This window comes from Mus pahari, chromosome 13 (assembly GCF_900095145.1).
Source record: "Mus pahari chromosome 13, PAHARI_EIJ_v1.1, whole genome shotgun sequence".
In the NCBI taxonomy this organism is placed as follows: domain Eukaryota; kingdom Metazoa; phylum Chordata; class Mammalia; order Rodentia; family Muridae; genus Mus; species Mus pahari.
The window spans coordinates 20,433,840-20,447,059 of record NC_034602.1 but is presented as its reverse complement, the minus strand read 5'-3'; the positions used below and the strand labels follow the sequence as shown (position 1 = coordinate 20,447,059).

Genomic DNA, 13,220 nt, shown 5'->3' with positions numbered 1-13,220 from the left:
CACCACGCCCGGCATCCTGTTTATATTTTTGATGTCTATCTTCCATTTCACATACTGATTTAATTAGTTGAAGTATACACATAACACATGCAGCACTCTTCCCTCCACACATGGGGGTTTGTTCCAAAGACCCCCGTGGATGCCTCAAAGCAGGAGGGGATCAAAATGGATAACTATGATGAGTATTCCTTTTATAGAGACATTTTAGTGTGGCGGGTAGGTATAGCAAAAGAATGGCAATAGTGACTGACAAAGCACTATAGTAAAATGTATGTGAATGTCCGTCCTCTCCAAAGCTCATCTTTGCAAGGCTTAGTTGGCCTTGGGTGACTTGGGATGCAGAGCCCGATGTTTGGAGGGCCTTGTGCGTGCACTGACAGAAGAACAGTGGACTGAGCCTCTGCCTTTCTCTCTGGTTTCAGCATGGCATGGGCATCCCTTCCATCGGGATCATGTTGCACGAGCTCATCAAGATGCTGTACCATGCCAGGTGCTCCAACATCACCATCATCCGCATCGGCACTTCAGGCGGGATAGGTGAGGACTGAGGAGGGATCTGGCCATGTGTGTGGAGTGGCCAGAGCCCAGTACCAGGTCCAGCAAGGTGTGAACACATTACAGGGTTGATTAAGGGCCTTCCTTCTGCCTGTCTCCTTTTATTCCATTAAAGTGTAATGTGGGGGTGGAGTGGGATATAAAACTAACAAAGGGGTTCTGAAATTAGCTCAAAGCCTCCTAACCATCGATCAAAACATCCCAAACGAACAAACAAACAAACAATCTAAGAAGCAGAGAGGATTTGAAGAGTGCAATACACTGAAGACTAGTGTCCCGATTAACTTCATGTTACAAAGACAAGGTCTGCTGGGCCTCTGCGATTAATGCTCAGCTGAGTGAAGTTTCCTTCCTGGCAGAGTCTAGCGACGGCATAGGTTTCATCAAGTATGAGAGGTGGCAAGTCCTGCCAGCTCGAGCGCTCATCCACCATTAATTTCAGTAATTGAGTCAATTCATTCCTTATGGCAGAGCCACAATCACACTTCTCACCGGTCCTACCCGCTCTCTCTATTTCATTCACAGTGGGCTCGTGGCAGTAAGCTCTGTGTGTGTTGGGCAGTGACATACCCTAAAGTCTCTGAAGCAATCTTATTTTAAAAATAAGGGTTGCCATAGGAACTGGTTTCTAGTGAATCTTGTCCCTACCAGGAACATGATAGGAATCAATAAGCATCGATAGGCAACTGTATTGGCTCCAGGGATAGTATGGCCTTAGATTCCAGCATCCAGGTCCCTACATTATTCTTGGAAGGTAGGATTTCAAGCTCCCTAACAGTGGCCATATTGCCTAAGAAAATAAAACCCCAAGAGAATAGAAGAGCAGGGTATAATAATAGTCCTTATAGACATACAGGTCCTCCGAGAGGACCGGCCTCCAATGCAGGCACAGTGGAGGTGGTTGTTACTGATTGGAGGAGAGCAGGCTAGTCCAGGAGTTAGAAAAGCTTGAGGCAGTGTTTGGGGAACATGGCGGGGTTTCTATACTTTCCCCTGCTTTTGTGTCCAGTTGAAAGTTTACAAAATAAAGATAGAATCTGGAACTATTAAAGTAACATGGTCACCTGGTTGGTGTCGTGCCTAGTCAGTGGCAATGCCTCGAAGATAGAAATGTCGGACAAAGGCTGCAGAGACCCTGCGTTCAGCAGTGGTTCTGTACAAATTCCCACTCAGGGAGAGCTTAGTAGGAAAAGGGATGGACGGCTTTGAGCATACACCGGGTGCCTCAGTACTTGGCTTTGCCGACGGATGGATCCTGTTGGCTGTGCCTGGATTCCGCTCTGCTGCCTTGTCACCCTGTGTAACTGCGATCTGTGCATCTTCCTCAGGTCTGGAGCCTGGCTCTGTCGTCATCACGCAGCAGGCAGTGGATGAGTGCTTCAAGCCTGAGTTTGAGCAGATTGTCCTGGGAAAACGGGTGATTCGCAACACCAACCTGGACCCGCAGCTGGTTCAGGAGTTGGTGCAGTGCTCCTCAGACCTGAATGAGTTCCCCACGGTTGTGGGCAACACCATGTGCACCTTGGACTTCTATGAGGGTGAGAGGAAGTGAGGGCGAGTCTGCTCCAGGGATCGTTCGCCCACCCCAAGCCTGCTATGCGATGGTGTGGTGCCATCTCTGTTGGAGTGCTGACCAGCTCTGCATTTTTGTGATGGCTGTAACAGTGGGTGACCCCCCTAGGCCCCGGGTCATAATGGCATGTATAGCATGGTGCCTAAGTGTGGTAGGCTTTAACTATGTGCGTGTGGTTCTCTTCATGTGCTACAGGGCAAGGCCGTCTGGATGGCGCCCTCTGCTCCTACACAGAGAAGGACAAACAGGCCTATCTGCGTGCAGCCCATGCTGCGGGTGTCCGAAATATCGAGATGGAATCTTCGGTGTTTGCCACCATGTGCAGCGCCTGTGGCCTGAAAGGTACGCCGATATGGGATGGCCTTGCTGTCCATCATGGAGGGGTCCTCCTGAGAGTACCCCAATGCTGAATTCTCAGTTTCTGACCAAGGTGTCATCCCCGTAGTCCGGGTACACCTACGATGTGCTGACTGTCACACAGTCACACATGGATCCTCAGTGTTCTTGCAGATTCCACTGAGAGGGGTCAGAAAGATGGTGATGGGATTTCCTGCTGCCCAGGAAGCTGCTCCAGCCCTGCTGACAGCTTGGCTTTCTGAAGGGCTAATCCACCCTGTTATCTCGTCCTGAACATTCTTCCAGTTCAGCATTACCCCTCAGAACTGCCCGTGTTCCATGGTCTGGGACTACATATGCCCTCAGTTCTGCACAGGGCAGCTAGTGCTGACCCTGTAACCAGCTGGAATGTTTTGGGGACCCAAAGGCAAAGGCACAGGTGATAGAGCTGGGCCCTGCCAGAGTTGCTGAAAGTTATGCCTTCCAGGCCGGTCCACACAATCCACGCAGCCCTCCTGACTGGCCCTAGCCTGCACCCTGCTGGTTTCCTGAGGTATTGCAGGCTGATCCTCAGCTCTGGAGCCCCGGCCTTCCTTTTTGGTGAGCTAAGGAAAGTGTCCAACCTGCATTCAAGAGGCCTTTGTTCTTTGCAGCTGCCGTGGTGTGTGTCACCCTTCTGGACCGTCTGCAAGGGGACCAGATCAACACTCCCCACGATGTACTTGTGGAATACCAGCAGAGACCACAGCGGCTGGTGGGCCACTTCATCAAGAAGAGCCTGGGACGGGCCTGAGCCCTGTGCCTTTCCACCCAGGAGAAGCCTCTGCAACTCCTGGGCAATAAATCTATTTTTTCATAACACACTGTGTGACTTGCAGTGCACTTTGCGGTAGAGAGTGTGGAACTGGGCTTCATTCGCCAGTTAGAAATCTGAGTTAGACATGCAGATTTTTCTCTTACACATCATTGGAACATTTTTAGACTATTCAGGCCTAACTGGGGGTGGGGCGGGGTGGGTGAGGTCCTTCTTCAGGACCATTCTAAATAAATGAAGACTTTCAGACTTTTATTTCAAAGGTGGTCACTAAAGTAAGACATTGGCAATTGTACCATAAAACAGATTTCCATAGGTATTTAAAAAATCTATAGTTATTTCTTGATAGCTGCAGATGGAATACAAGAGTGACATTGTTGTCAGGTAGAAAACCTAGGAAAGCCATTTCAGAACCTAGATCATAACTTTCCTGTGGGGTTGTGGGATTTGGCAACACAGATCTCACCCCCATGTCCACAAGTATTGAAGGCCAAGCTCAGGGTGGATCCAGGCAGTGCTATGCCACCCTCTACTGTCCAATCCAGGTAGTGCAAGCTGCCTAACTAGAAAAGGCTTGACACACCCTGGCCAGTATTGGTGCCACTATTGGTGTGGTACAGCGAGCTATACAAGGACCAGGCCAGGGCCAGGCTTGCTGAACGGAAGCATCTCATTTGCATCTGATGAGCACCAGCATGCCTGTGCTGTCACAGCTGGGCTTGTGGAAATACTTGGGCTACTGGGGTCCCCTGAACCTTGCAAACACTGTCAAACATGTCTCCGAGTCTCTCCACATGCCACCAAAGATCAGGCCTCTCTCTTACCTACACTGGTCTGGCCCACGCCCACTCTGGCCATTGACTTTGTCTTCCTATCGCCTCTCACTCTGTTCCCAGTACTGACCATAAGACTTTCCTGAAGGAGGAATGACAACGGTGTCTTCCAAAAGCAAGTTACACAGAACTAGGAATGTGGCTGAGTTTGTCCTGATGGATCACCTTGCAGATAGAGATATAAAAGTGTTACCATGACGTTCCAGAGTTTACTCCAGAACCTTGACATTTGTTCCCATGTCTCCGTTCCCTATGTCCCTTCCCTTCCTCCTGTGCAGCCCAGACCCCTAACAGTAGCCATGACACCCACCAGAAATGAATGGAGCGATGGTGTGTTCTTATACGTGATCTTTGCCACACATTGCAATACTCAGATTTAACTTGTGTAAATGTGTGGTTTGCTAACTCACCTCTTATCCCAAGCCTGCTGCCTTCACTGCTTGGAGAAATCCTGCACGGCTCAGAAGATGTGGGAAAGGATGTTCATGATAGCAATGCTCTCCATGGCAAAGCTGGGAGCAGTGGCAACATCCATGTGGCTAAGAGCTCCTGTGTACTGTTTGATGTCCTTAGGTGAGGCACTATGGTAAACCTGAATGTAAATGGCTTCCCTCTTCATGCAAAATGACCTCAGATGATGAGACCACGTTGCTGTATTTAATGTATAGAGATGTCAGAAGCAGGCAAAACTAAATGATACCACATTATTCAATAAAACACCTCATCAGAGATGGAAAAACCAACCCTGGGAATCTCCTTTGTGAGGAAGGTGGACTGTTCTTGGGAGGTTCTGGAGCTCTAGAGCATTAGGCAAATTCTGCTTTTTTTACATGAGAATTTACATGTGTGATCTCCTGTTTTCTCATTTTTATATATCCTTATATGATAAACAAACCCCTGCCATATGTATAACTGATCACAACCCAGGCTTCAAGGTTTGTGTTTAAATCAAGCCATGTAGACTCAGCAAACATCACTGTGGTACCCGTTTTCATTAAGCATTTTCCTGTTACTAAAGGTAGAACGATCCTTATACAGTGGATGCAACGCTGCAAATCAAGTGTTTTAATTTTTATTTAAAGTTGGTAACTAATATTGGCCACAAAATTGTGACTTAGAACATTCATGACCAACCCTGCCTTAACCACTCCCAATTTTCATTATTCCCAAATATCAATGACACCGAGGCCCCAGTATCTGCTTAAGGTACAAACTGCTTTTCCTATAGTTAGGTACCCCCAGGCACTCAGATGTGTGTTGTAGTATGAGGATCATATGCATTTGTAGTATGAGGACATATAGATGTTCACACCCATCTGCATGACATGCAGCTGTGCACATACCTGTGCCAACACACACACGCATACTCATACACAGACACATGCATCTCCCCAACAGGAGAAGAATGGAGTTCAGTTCTCTCACGTTCCTACGTAAGGAGGATAGAGCAGGCCCCTCGGCCACTCTGAAGCCTGTGTGGCCCAGCAAAGCTTTATGGGAAGTGCACTCAACGACCTGTCAGCCAGAGCCCACGGCCCGTCAGCCAGAGTCCTTTTGGCACCACTGTCTGAGTGAGAACTCAAAGTTATCCAGGGATGGCTGCTGCACACATGGAATCCTGCTCTCATTTATCCAGTGACAAGTGTGAAGACCAGTGATAACTTTGGGGCTTGAGGTATTGCTCAGTGACAGAGTATTTACTAGACTCCATAGAGCTACTATACCATAGAGCATGTTCAAGACTCTGGGTTTTGTACACACATGTGCAAAACACCAGCAATGTAAACTTCAATATCTCCCTGTGAGGTGACTGGTCTACATCCCCTTGAGTTAGATGGAAGTGGGGTGTGGAGCGTGACTTTCCTGTCTAAAATAAAAAGACTGGACTCCTACTGTTTGTGCTGGAAGCTTTTATGTCAACTTGACACCAACTAAAGTCTCAAGAAAATACCTGTATAAGATGGGGGTGTAAGCAAGCCTGTAGGGCATTTTTAAGATTAGTGATTGATGGGGGGAGGGCCATCGTAGATGGTGCCATCATTAATTTGGTAGTCCTGGGTTCTGTAAGAAAGCAGGCTGCGCAAGCCTGTAAGCAGCATTCCTCCATGGCCTCTGCATCAACTCCTGCCTCTAGGTTCCTGCCGTGTTTGAGTTCCTATCATGGCTTCCTTCAATAAAGGGACTATGATGTGGAAATGCAAGTGAAAAACCCTCCTCTCTCCTGTGGTGATTTGAATGGGAATGGAATTAATGTGTTTGAGAGCTTGGCCCATAAGAAGTGGCATTATTAGGAGTTGTGGTCTTGCTGGAGTAGGTATAGCCTTGTTGGAGAAGGTGTGTCACTGAGAGAGTAGGCTTTGAGGTCTCATATGCTCAAGTCCAGTGTGGCTCACAGTCTGCTACTGCTGCCTTTGAATCAAGATGTAGGACTCTTAGCTCTGTCTCCAGCACCATGTCAGCCTGCAGGCTGCCAGCTTTCTCACCATAACAACAGTGGACTAAACCTCTGAACCGTAAGCCAGCCCAATGAAATGTTTCCCTTTGTAAGAGTAGCCTTGGTCACGATGCTTCTTACACCTTGCATCCCTGTCAAGTTCACAGCAATAGTGACCCTGACTAAAACACTGCTGTTTCTGAAAAGCTTATGTTGGGGACAAGTCACCCAGTGCCTGGAAGCAAGTGTCTCACCTCCCACACAGGTGTTGGAGACTTGACTGTACTCTTGAGGAGTATCCTGGCTGGTGCTGGTTGAATGGGCGGAGCAGTCAGTTATGGGAGACCACAGGGAGCAAACTCATGGCTTTGCCATGTTTGTGGAGTCAGGACATGGGCATTGTAAGGTTGGCTGAGTCCTTTGTATGAAAGTCATCGTGGGTCAGATGCAGACAGTGGTTGTGTACTTGGAAATGGTTATCTGTGAATACCAGCACTGTCAAGGGCTTTGTTGGGAACAGAGTCAGATGTTGGGATAGGCTCATGCACAGTCAGCACAGATCCCTTTCTGAAGTGCCCTGGGTCTCTTGTGGTATCCTATGGTAGCCATAGGAGGACCCAGGGTCTCTGGTATCCTGTGACAGCCATGGGAGGACAAAGCAGGTGGAGGAACCCAGGTACAAGTTTTTTTTTTTACCCCAATCCATCTCTCCTTCCCTAGGATTTCCTACAGATGGACCCTGAACTGCAGGGAAGGTTCAGGTAGGGGATGGCACTTATGAGGGCTTGTGGTAAGGATTTAGTTTATTCTCAGAGAACTGAGCTAGACATCTCTGTTTTCTGGGACCCATCTTAGCTCCTGTTGTCCTCCTGAGGGTTTGTGCTTCTCTGACAATTGTCACTGGCTTCTAAGGGCCAGAGTTCCATGTCCCTGCCATTCAGCTTGCCAGAACCAGAGCAGTGCCATCTTATTTGGTGTACCCAGGGTTGTGGTTCCCTTGCCACACTGCTGAGGATCCCTGTGCTAAGTGTTGTTCCCACAAGGACAGGATGCAGAGTGACATGGCTAGGGAGAGGTACTCAGTACTAGAGAGAGGTGGAGGTGTCCAGAGGGGGAGCTGGGGGCTCCATATCAGTTGGGAAAGAGGCAATCAGAAGAGGCGGTGACAGAAGACATGAGGGTATGCATGGCACTGGTTGTCACTTCATGATACGAAGTAGTAAGGTGGTAGGTGACATTTCCCAGATGATAGTGAGGCAGGAGAAAATACCCGATTCTCCTGGCGTTTCCTGCTAGGTCCCCCAAAGGTTAAGGTTATTGATAACCAATAACTAATAGCTAAGATGAGGACAAGCTGGATCTACAGACTGAGGCCTGAAAGACATGGAGTGAATGGGATACATTTGTGTCACCATCTTGGGTACAACCAGGGCAGCATTGAGCCCTCAAGGAAGAGGAAGAGGAATCCACACAGCCAGCACTGTTCTGTTTGTTGGTGTTTCTCCAGCCCCACCCCATGAATTTATGGACATATCCTTTGGATGATACCTTTAGTGGAGGGCTAATATCTCAGAGCATTCAACAAAGCACTGTACGGGTAATATCACTGCAGGATATCTCATGGTGCTGGAGCTACAAGTTCAAGGTCAAGGTACTTGCAGTGTTGGTTCTCCCTTGGACTTGTCGATGGTCTTTTTTCCTCTAGGTACCCTGGCTTATAGATGGAGACGTTTTGATATCAGTGTACCTGTGCTCTCATTGATAAAATAAGACAAGGAATGCTTCTAGAGTCATCAGCATTAAGTCTTATGTGGGGCCCTTGTGTGATGAAGAGGCAGGAAAGATGGTGGAGCAGAGTGATGGGTGCACTCCGGAACTGGAGACATAATAGCTGTGATGGGTGTGAGAGAAGCCAGTTGACAGAGAAGCAGGTCTTTACCCACAGGATCAGTAGGATGGTGTGGTGCAGTCTGGAACTTGCGCAGACTTAGCCCTTGATCAAGCTGCCCAGCCCCGTGATTGCCCTGCCTCTGAACATTGACTAGATGTTTGAGATGAAGAATGATCCATTTACTGGACTGGACCTTCTCAAAAGACCTCCATAGTCTGAGTTTCTCCTGGAAGTCATGCTGGGCAGTGGTCTAAGCTTTGGCAGAGGATCATGTACTGCCACTGGAGACCAGGTGGTGATCCTTGGCTGCTGCTGGAGACCACGTGAATATTTGTGGTCTGAGCTGTTGCCAGGAACCATGTAGAAGCCTAGGGTCTGTGCTCCCACTGACTGTGAAGGGCAAGGAAGCTGCTTTTGCAGTGCTATCAATGATAACAAATGAATGCGTAATTGAGAAGAGGAACATAAACAGCCCTACTTCCATCCCCCACTCTCCCTCCACTCTCCCTCCACCTTCCCTCCACACCCCAACACTCCACCCCTGTCCAAAAAGATGAAGAGAGGAAGACATCCAAGAGAACTAAAAACAAACAAACAAACAAACACAAGAGCAGTATGCTGAGGTGGAGGTCTCCACAGTGCCACAGTTGATGGCTTCTGACCAGGGTTCAGGTAGGGAAAAACTCAGTCTCCCTTGGTGGGGTGGCCAATAGCAGTTTGAACATACTTCAGTAAGCATGTGGAGAACACAAGTGGACTTGCTTGGATTTTTCTTATTTCTTTTCTTTCTGTTTTGGTGGGGGGGGGAGGGTCCCAGGGGAGGGGTGGACATGGGACTACTGGGAGGTGAGGGCAATTGGAATGCATGATGTGAAATTCCCAGATAATTATTAAGTAAAAATATTATGGTCAAAAGATAGTCTTAGGTAATAGCACTCTTCTTCTTAGATGTAATGGTCAAAACAGGGTATGTTATCTCAACTAGATGCTTAAGATTATTAAGTTATAAATCCAACCTATGAACAAAATAGTAAAAATAAACTTCTTGATTCACATCAAATATAGTAGTAAAAAAAAAAAAAAGGTTCTGCCGGGCGATGGTGGCGCACGCCTTTAATCCCATCACTCGGGAGGCAGAGGCAGGCAGATTTCTGAGTTCGAGGCCAGCCTGGGCTACAAAGTGAGTTCCAGGACAGCCACGGCTACACAGAGAAACCCTGTCTCAAAAAACAAAAAAAAAAAAAAAAAAAAGGTTCTGTGGTATAACTCAGTTTATGATATGCTTGCCTAGCATGCAGAAAGCTCTGGGCTTGATCCATTATGCCACATGAACGACATAGTGGTGTGTGCTTGTAATTTCAGCACATGGACTTTAGAAGCAGGAGGATCAGAAATGCAAAGTCATTCCTCAGATGTATAGTGAGTTCTGTGCTTGCCTAGGATACTTGGAAACCAACCAACCAACCAACCAACCAACCAACCAACCAACCAACCAACCAACCAACCAACCTTCCAACCAACCAACCCAACCCAACCCAACCCAAACCAAACCAAAACTAAGGAAGGACCACATGGTGAATGTGCTAAGCCAGAAACAGACAGATTTGTGTCTTTCCACAGTCAGAATGTATTGAATAACGATAAATTTATCTATGGAGCAGTTAAAAGAAGGTTTTATTATCTGTATTTCATGTGTTTGAATGTAACATGTACGTATGTGTGTTATCATGCATGCCTAGTGCCCACAGAGACCAAAAGAAAGCACTGGATTCCATGGAACTAGAGTTAAAAGCAACTGTGAGCTGCTAGATGGGTGCCAGGAACCCTAGTGCTTTGCATGAGCAGCAAGGGCTCTTAACTACAGAGTCATCTCTGGAGTCTGGGGCTGCAGCACTCCTAATTGCAGTAATGTGACAGCTTATCCCGCCTCTTCTGGTAACCCGGCTGAGGCATAGGCAGATTCTTTTATTCCAGTTTTAACTACTAATATCAGCTTCTCAGCTCACATAGTAAATTTTGTCTTTCTATACATGTGTGCTTTACAGAACAAATACAAGTTAAAGAGGCAAAATCAGAGTTCAAAATTTTTATCAGTGGGAAGTGTTAAGCAGAGTCTTTGTTGATAAGATAATGAACCCACCACTAGCTCAGAGCAGGAATGGTGGGCTCAGGCCTAAACAGGTGAATAAATGGTTGGGTAGACCAGTAGGGCACACCAACAGCAAGGGACTGAGGTGAGCTAAAGCTCTAGGGACAGTCAGGAGTTCTGAGGTACTACACACACACACACACACACATACACACACACACACACACACACACACACAGAGGTTATCAGATAATATGTCCACGTGGGACTATTGTCATCCCAATGCATACCGGTATTCATCTCGTTATGGGGGCCAGGTGAGGGAGTTCTACCGTTTCTTGGTCTGTTATGTTCAATCATTTTACCCATGAGAAAACTTGTCTTCTTTGCTCAAAATGGAGTCAAAAGTTCCATTGTAAATGGACTCTCTCAGGGTAAGGCACAGCCTGAAGGGTATTGTTTCACACAATGTGGAGTAACTCAGAGCAGATCACAGTGAATTTTAACAAACCACTTTTACCTGTTTTGTATCCTTACTTTTGTATTTTTTTTTTCAGGCATTCCTCACCTGAAATGTCAGTGTCAAACTGTCTACATAAGATGAATAATAGCTCTACTTAATATCTCATGAGATATTAAGGAACAACTCAATCATAATGTCAAGAGTCAATGCATTAAATAAATAGGAATGCTATAATATTTTAAGTGAACTTTAAAAAGAAATTTCTTTTCAACTGCTTAAGATATTGTTCCATGTTACCTCCTCTTTTTTTTTTTTTTTTTTTTTTTTTTTTTTTGTAATTTGAAACTTCCCAGTGTACTAAACTAAGGAGTAGGTGTTCCTTAAGTGTCTGGGTTACTGTTAACTGAGATAAACTACTTAGCACTAATTACCAGATACAAGTTTAGAATAAATTTTTGAGCACGTTTGTACTCTGTTTTAGTATGGTATAGGGAAAACAAATGCATTTGGGTCTTCCAATAAGCATGAAAAGTTGTAATAGGCAGGAAGTAGTGTGCAAAGTAGTATGCAAAGAAAATGTGTTTCAATAAAGAAAGATGGTGAAATTGTTGTTTACAGAAAAAGAAAATGGTTTTGTTCTAAAGTCGAATGACTGGTTGTTCCAGAATGAGAAACAAGAAAAGAATAGGAAATTGTCTTAGTTTGGGTTTTACTGCTGTGAACAGACACCATGACCAAGGCAACTCTTATAAAGGCCAGCCTTTAATTAGGGCTGGCTTACAGGTTTAGAGGTTCAGTCCATTATCATCAAGGTGGGAGCACGGCAGTGTCTAGGTGGGCATGGCACTGAAGGAACTGAGAATTCCTCATCTTCATTCAAGGAAGTCAGGAGCAGACTGTCCTTAGGCAGCTGGGAGGAGGGTCTCAAAACCCACCCCCACAGTGACACACTTCCTCCAACAAGGCCACATCTCCTAATAGTGCCACTTCCTGGGCCAAACATATTCAAACCACCACAGAAACCAAAACAAACCTAGTTAATATATTAAAAAAAAATGTTGCCGGGCATGGTAACAGAGTGGTTAAGAACATTTGCTGCTCTTGCAGAGGACTCTGGTTTCCAGCACCCACATGAGGTGGCTCACAAGCATTGGTAAGTCCAAATCCAGAGGCATCAGTGCTCTCTGAACTTTGTGGGCACTTGTATGCTCTTGATATACATAAACTCATGCAAGCACACACATGCACATAAATAAATGAAAACATTTTTAAAAAGGAGACATAAGCTGGGCAGTGGTGGCACATGCCTTTAATCCCAGCACTTGGGAGGCAGAGGCAGGCAGATTTCTGAGTTCAAGGACAGCCTGATTTACAGAGTGAGTTCCAGGACAGCCAGGGGTATACAGAGAAACCCTGTCTCAAAAATACAAAAACAAACAAACAAAATGTTTTAGAGAGTTAGAATGCATGGTGGTTTAAATATGCTTGGCTCTGGGAGTGCCACTATTAGGAGGTGTGGCCTTGCTGGAGTGGGTGAGTCTCTGTAGGAAGTGTGTCACTATGGGGTGAGCTTTTGAGTCCCTCCTCCTAGCCACATGGGAGACAGTCTGCTCTTGACTTCCTTTGAATCAAGATGTAGAACTCTCAGCATCTTCTCCAGCGCCATGCCTGCCTAGATGTTGCCATGCTTCCTGCTATGATGATAAGGGATTAAACCTCTGAAACTGTGGGCCAGTCCCAATTAAATGTTGTCACTTATAAGTGTTACCTAGGACATGGTGTCTTTTCACAGTAATGCAATCCTAAGACAGAAGTTTTGCATGAGAAGAAGGAGTCGAGCAGGTGCTCAAGAGCATATGAATTTGCTTCTTTGTTAAAAACAACACAAGAAGCAATGTCTTAGCCGTTGCCTTTTCCCTCTGGGACTCACACTGAATTTGGCCCGCCTACTGTGGCAGTGTTGAGAGGTGGGTACATTAACAGGTGATTAGGTTGCTAAGGGAAATTTTGTGCTTCCTCATGGCACCAGGTTAATTGGAGTTATTAGGGTCAGAGCCTATGGTCTAGCAACTTTAACAAGTCAGGCTCAGCTACTTGTCATCAATATGCATTAGTGCCGAGCAGAGAAAGATTTATTGACTGTGGCCTGATGCACCTCATTACTAAGGTTGTAGTCTACTATGTCTGGGCAGCTTTCCTGAGCTTGGCACAAAATGGAAGACTTCCTTTTCT

The 13,220-nt window shown here is 46.3% G+C and overlaps 1 protein-coding gene across 1 annotated transcript in view; it reads left to right on the top strand.

Moving 5' to 3' along the window:
• Positions 1-3,257, top strand: part of Upp1 (uridine phosphorylase 1) — a 6,397-nt gene extending 3,140 nt beyond the window's left edge. Inside the window, exons 3-6 of the mRNA XM_021211180.1 lie at positions 423-537; positions 1,884-2,093; positions 2,324-2,470; positions 3,118-3,257. Coding sequence (XP_021066839.1) covers positions 423-537; positions 1,884-2,093; positions 2,324-2,470; positions 3,118-3,257 — 612 coding nt within the window. The remainder of the gene's footprint in view (positions 1-422; positions 538-1,883; positions 2,094-2,323; positions 2,471-3,117) is intronic.
• Positions 3,258-13,220: the final 9,963 nt, after the last annotated feature.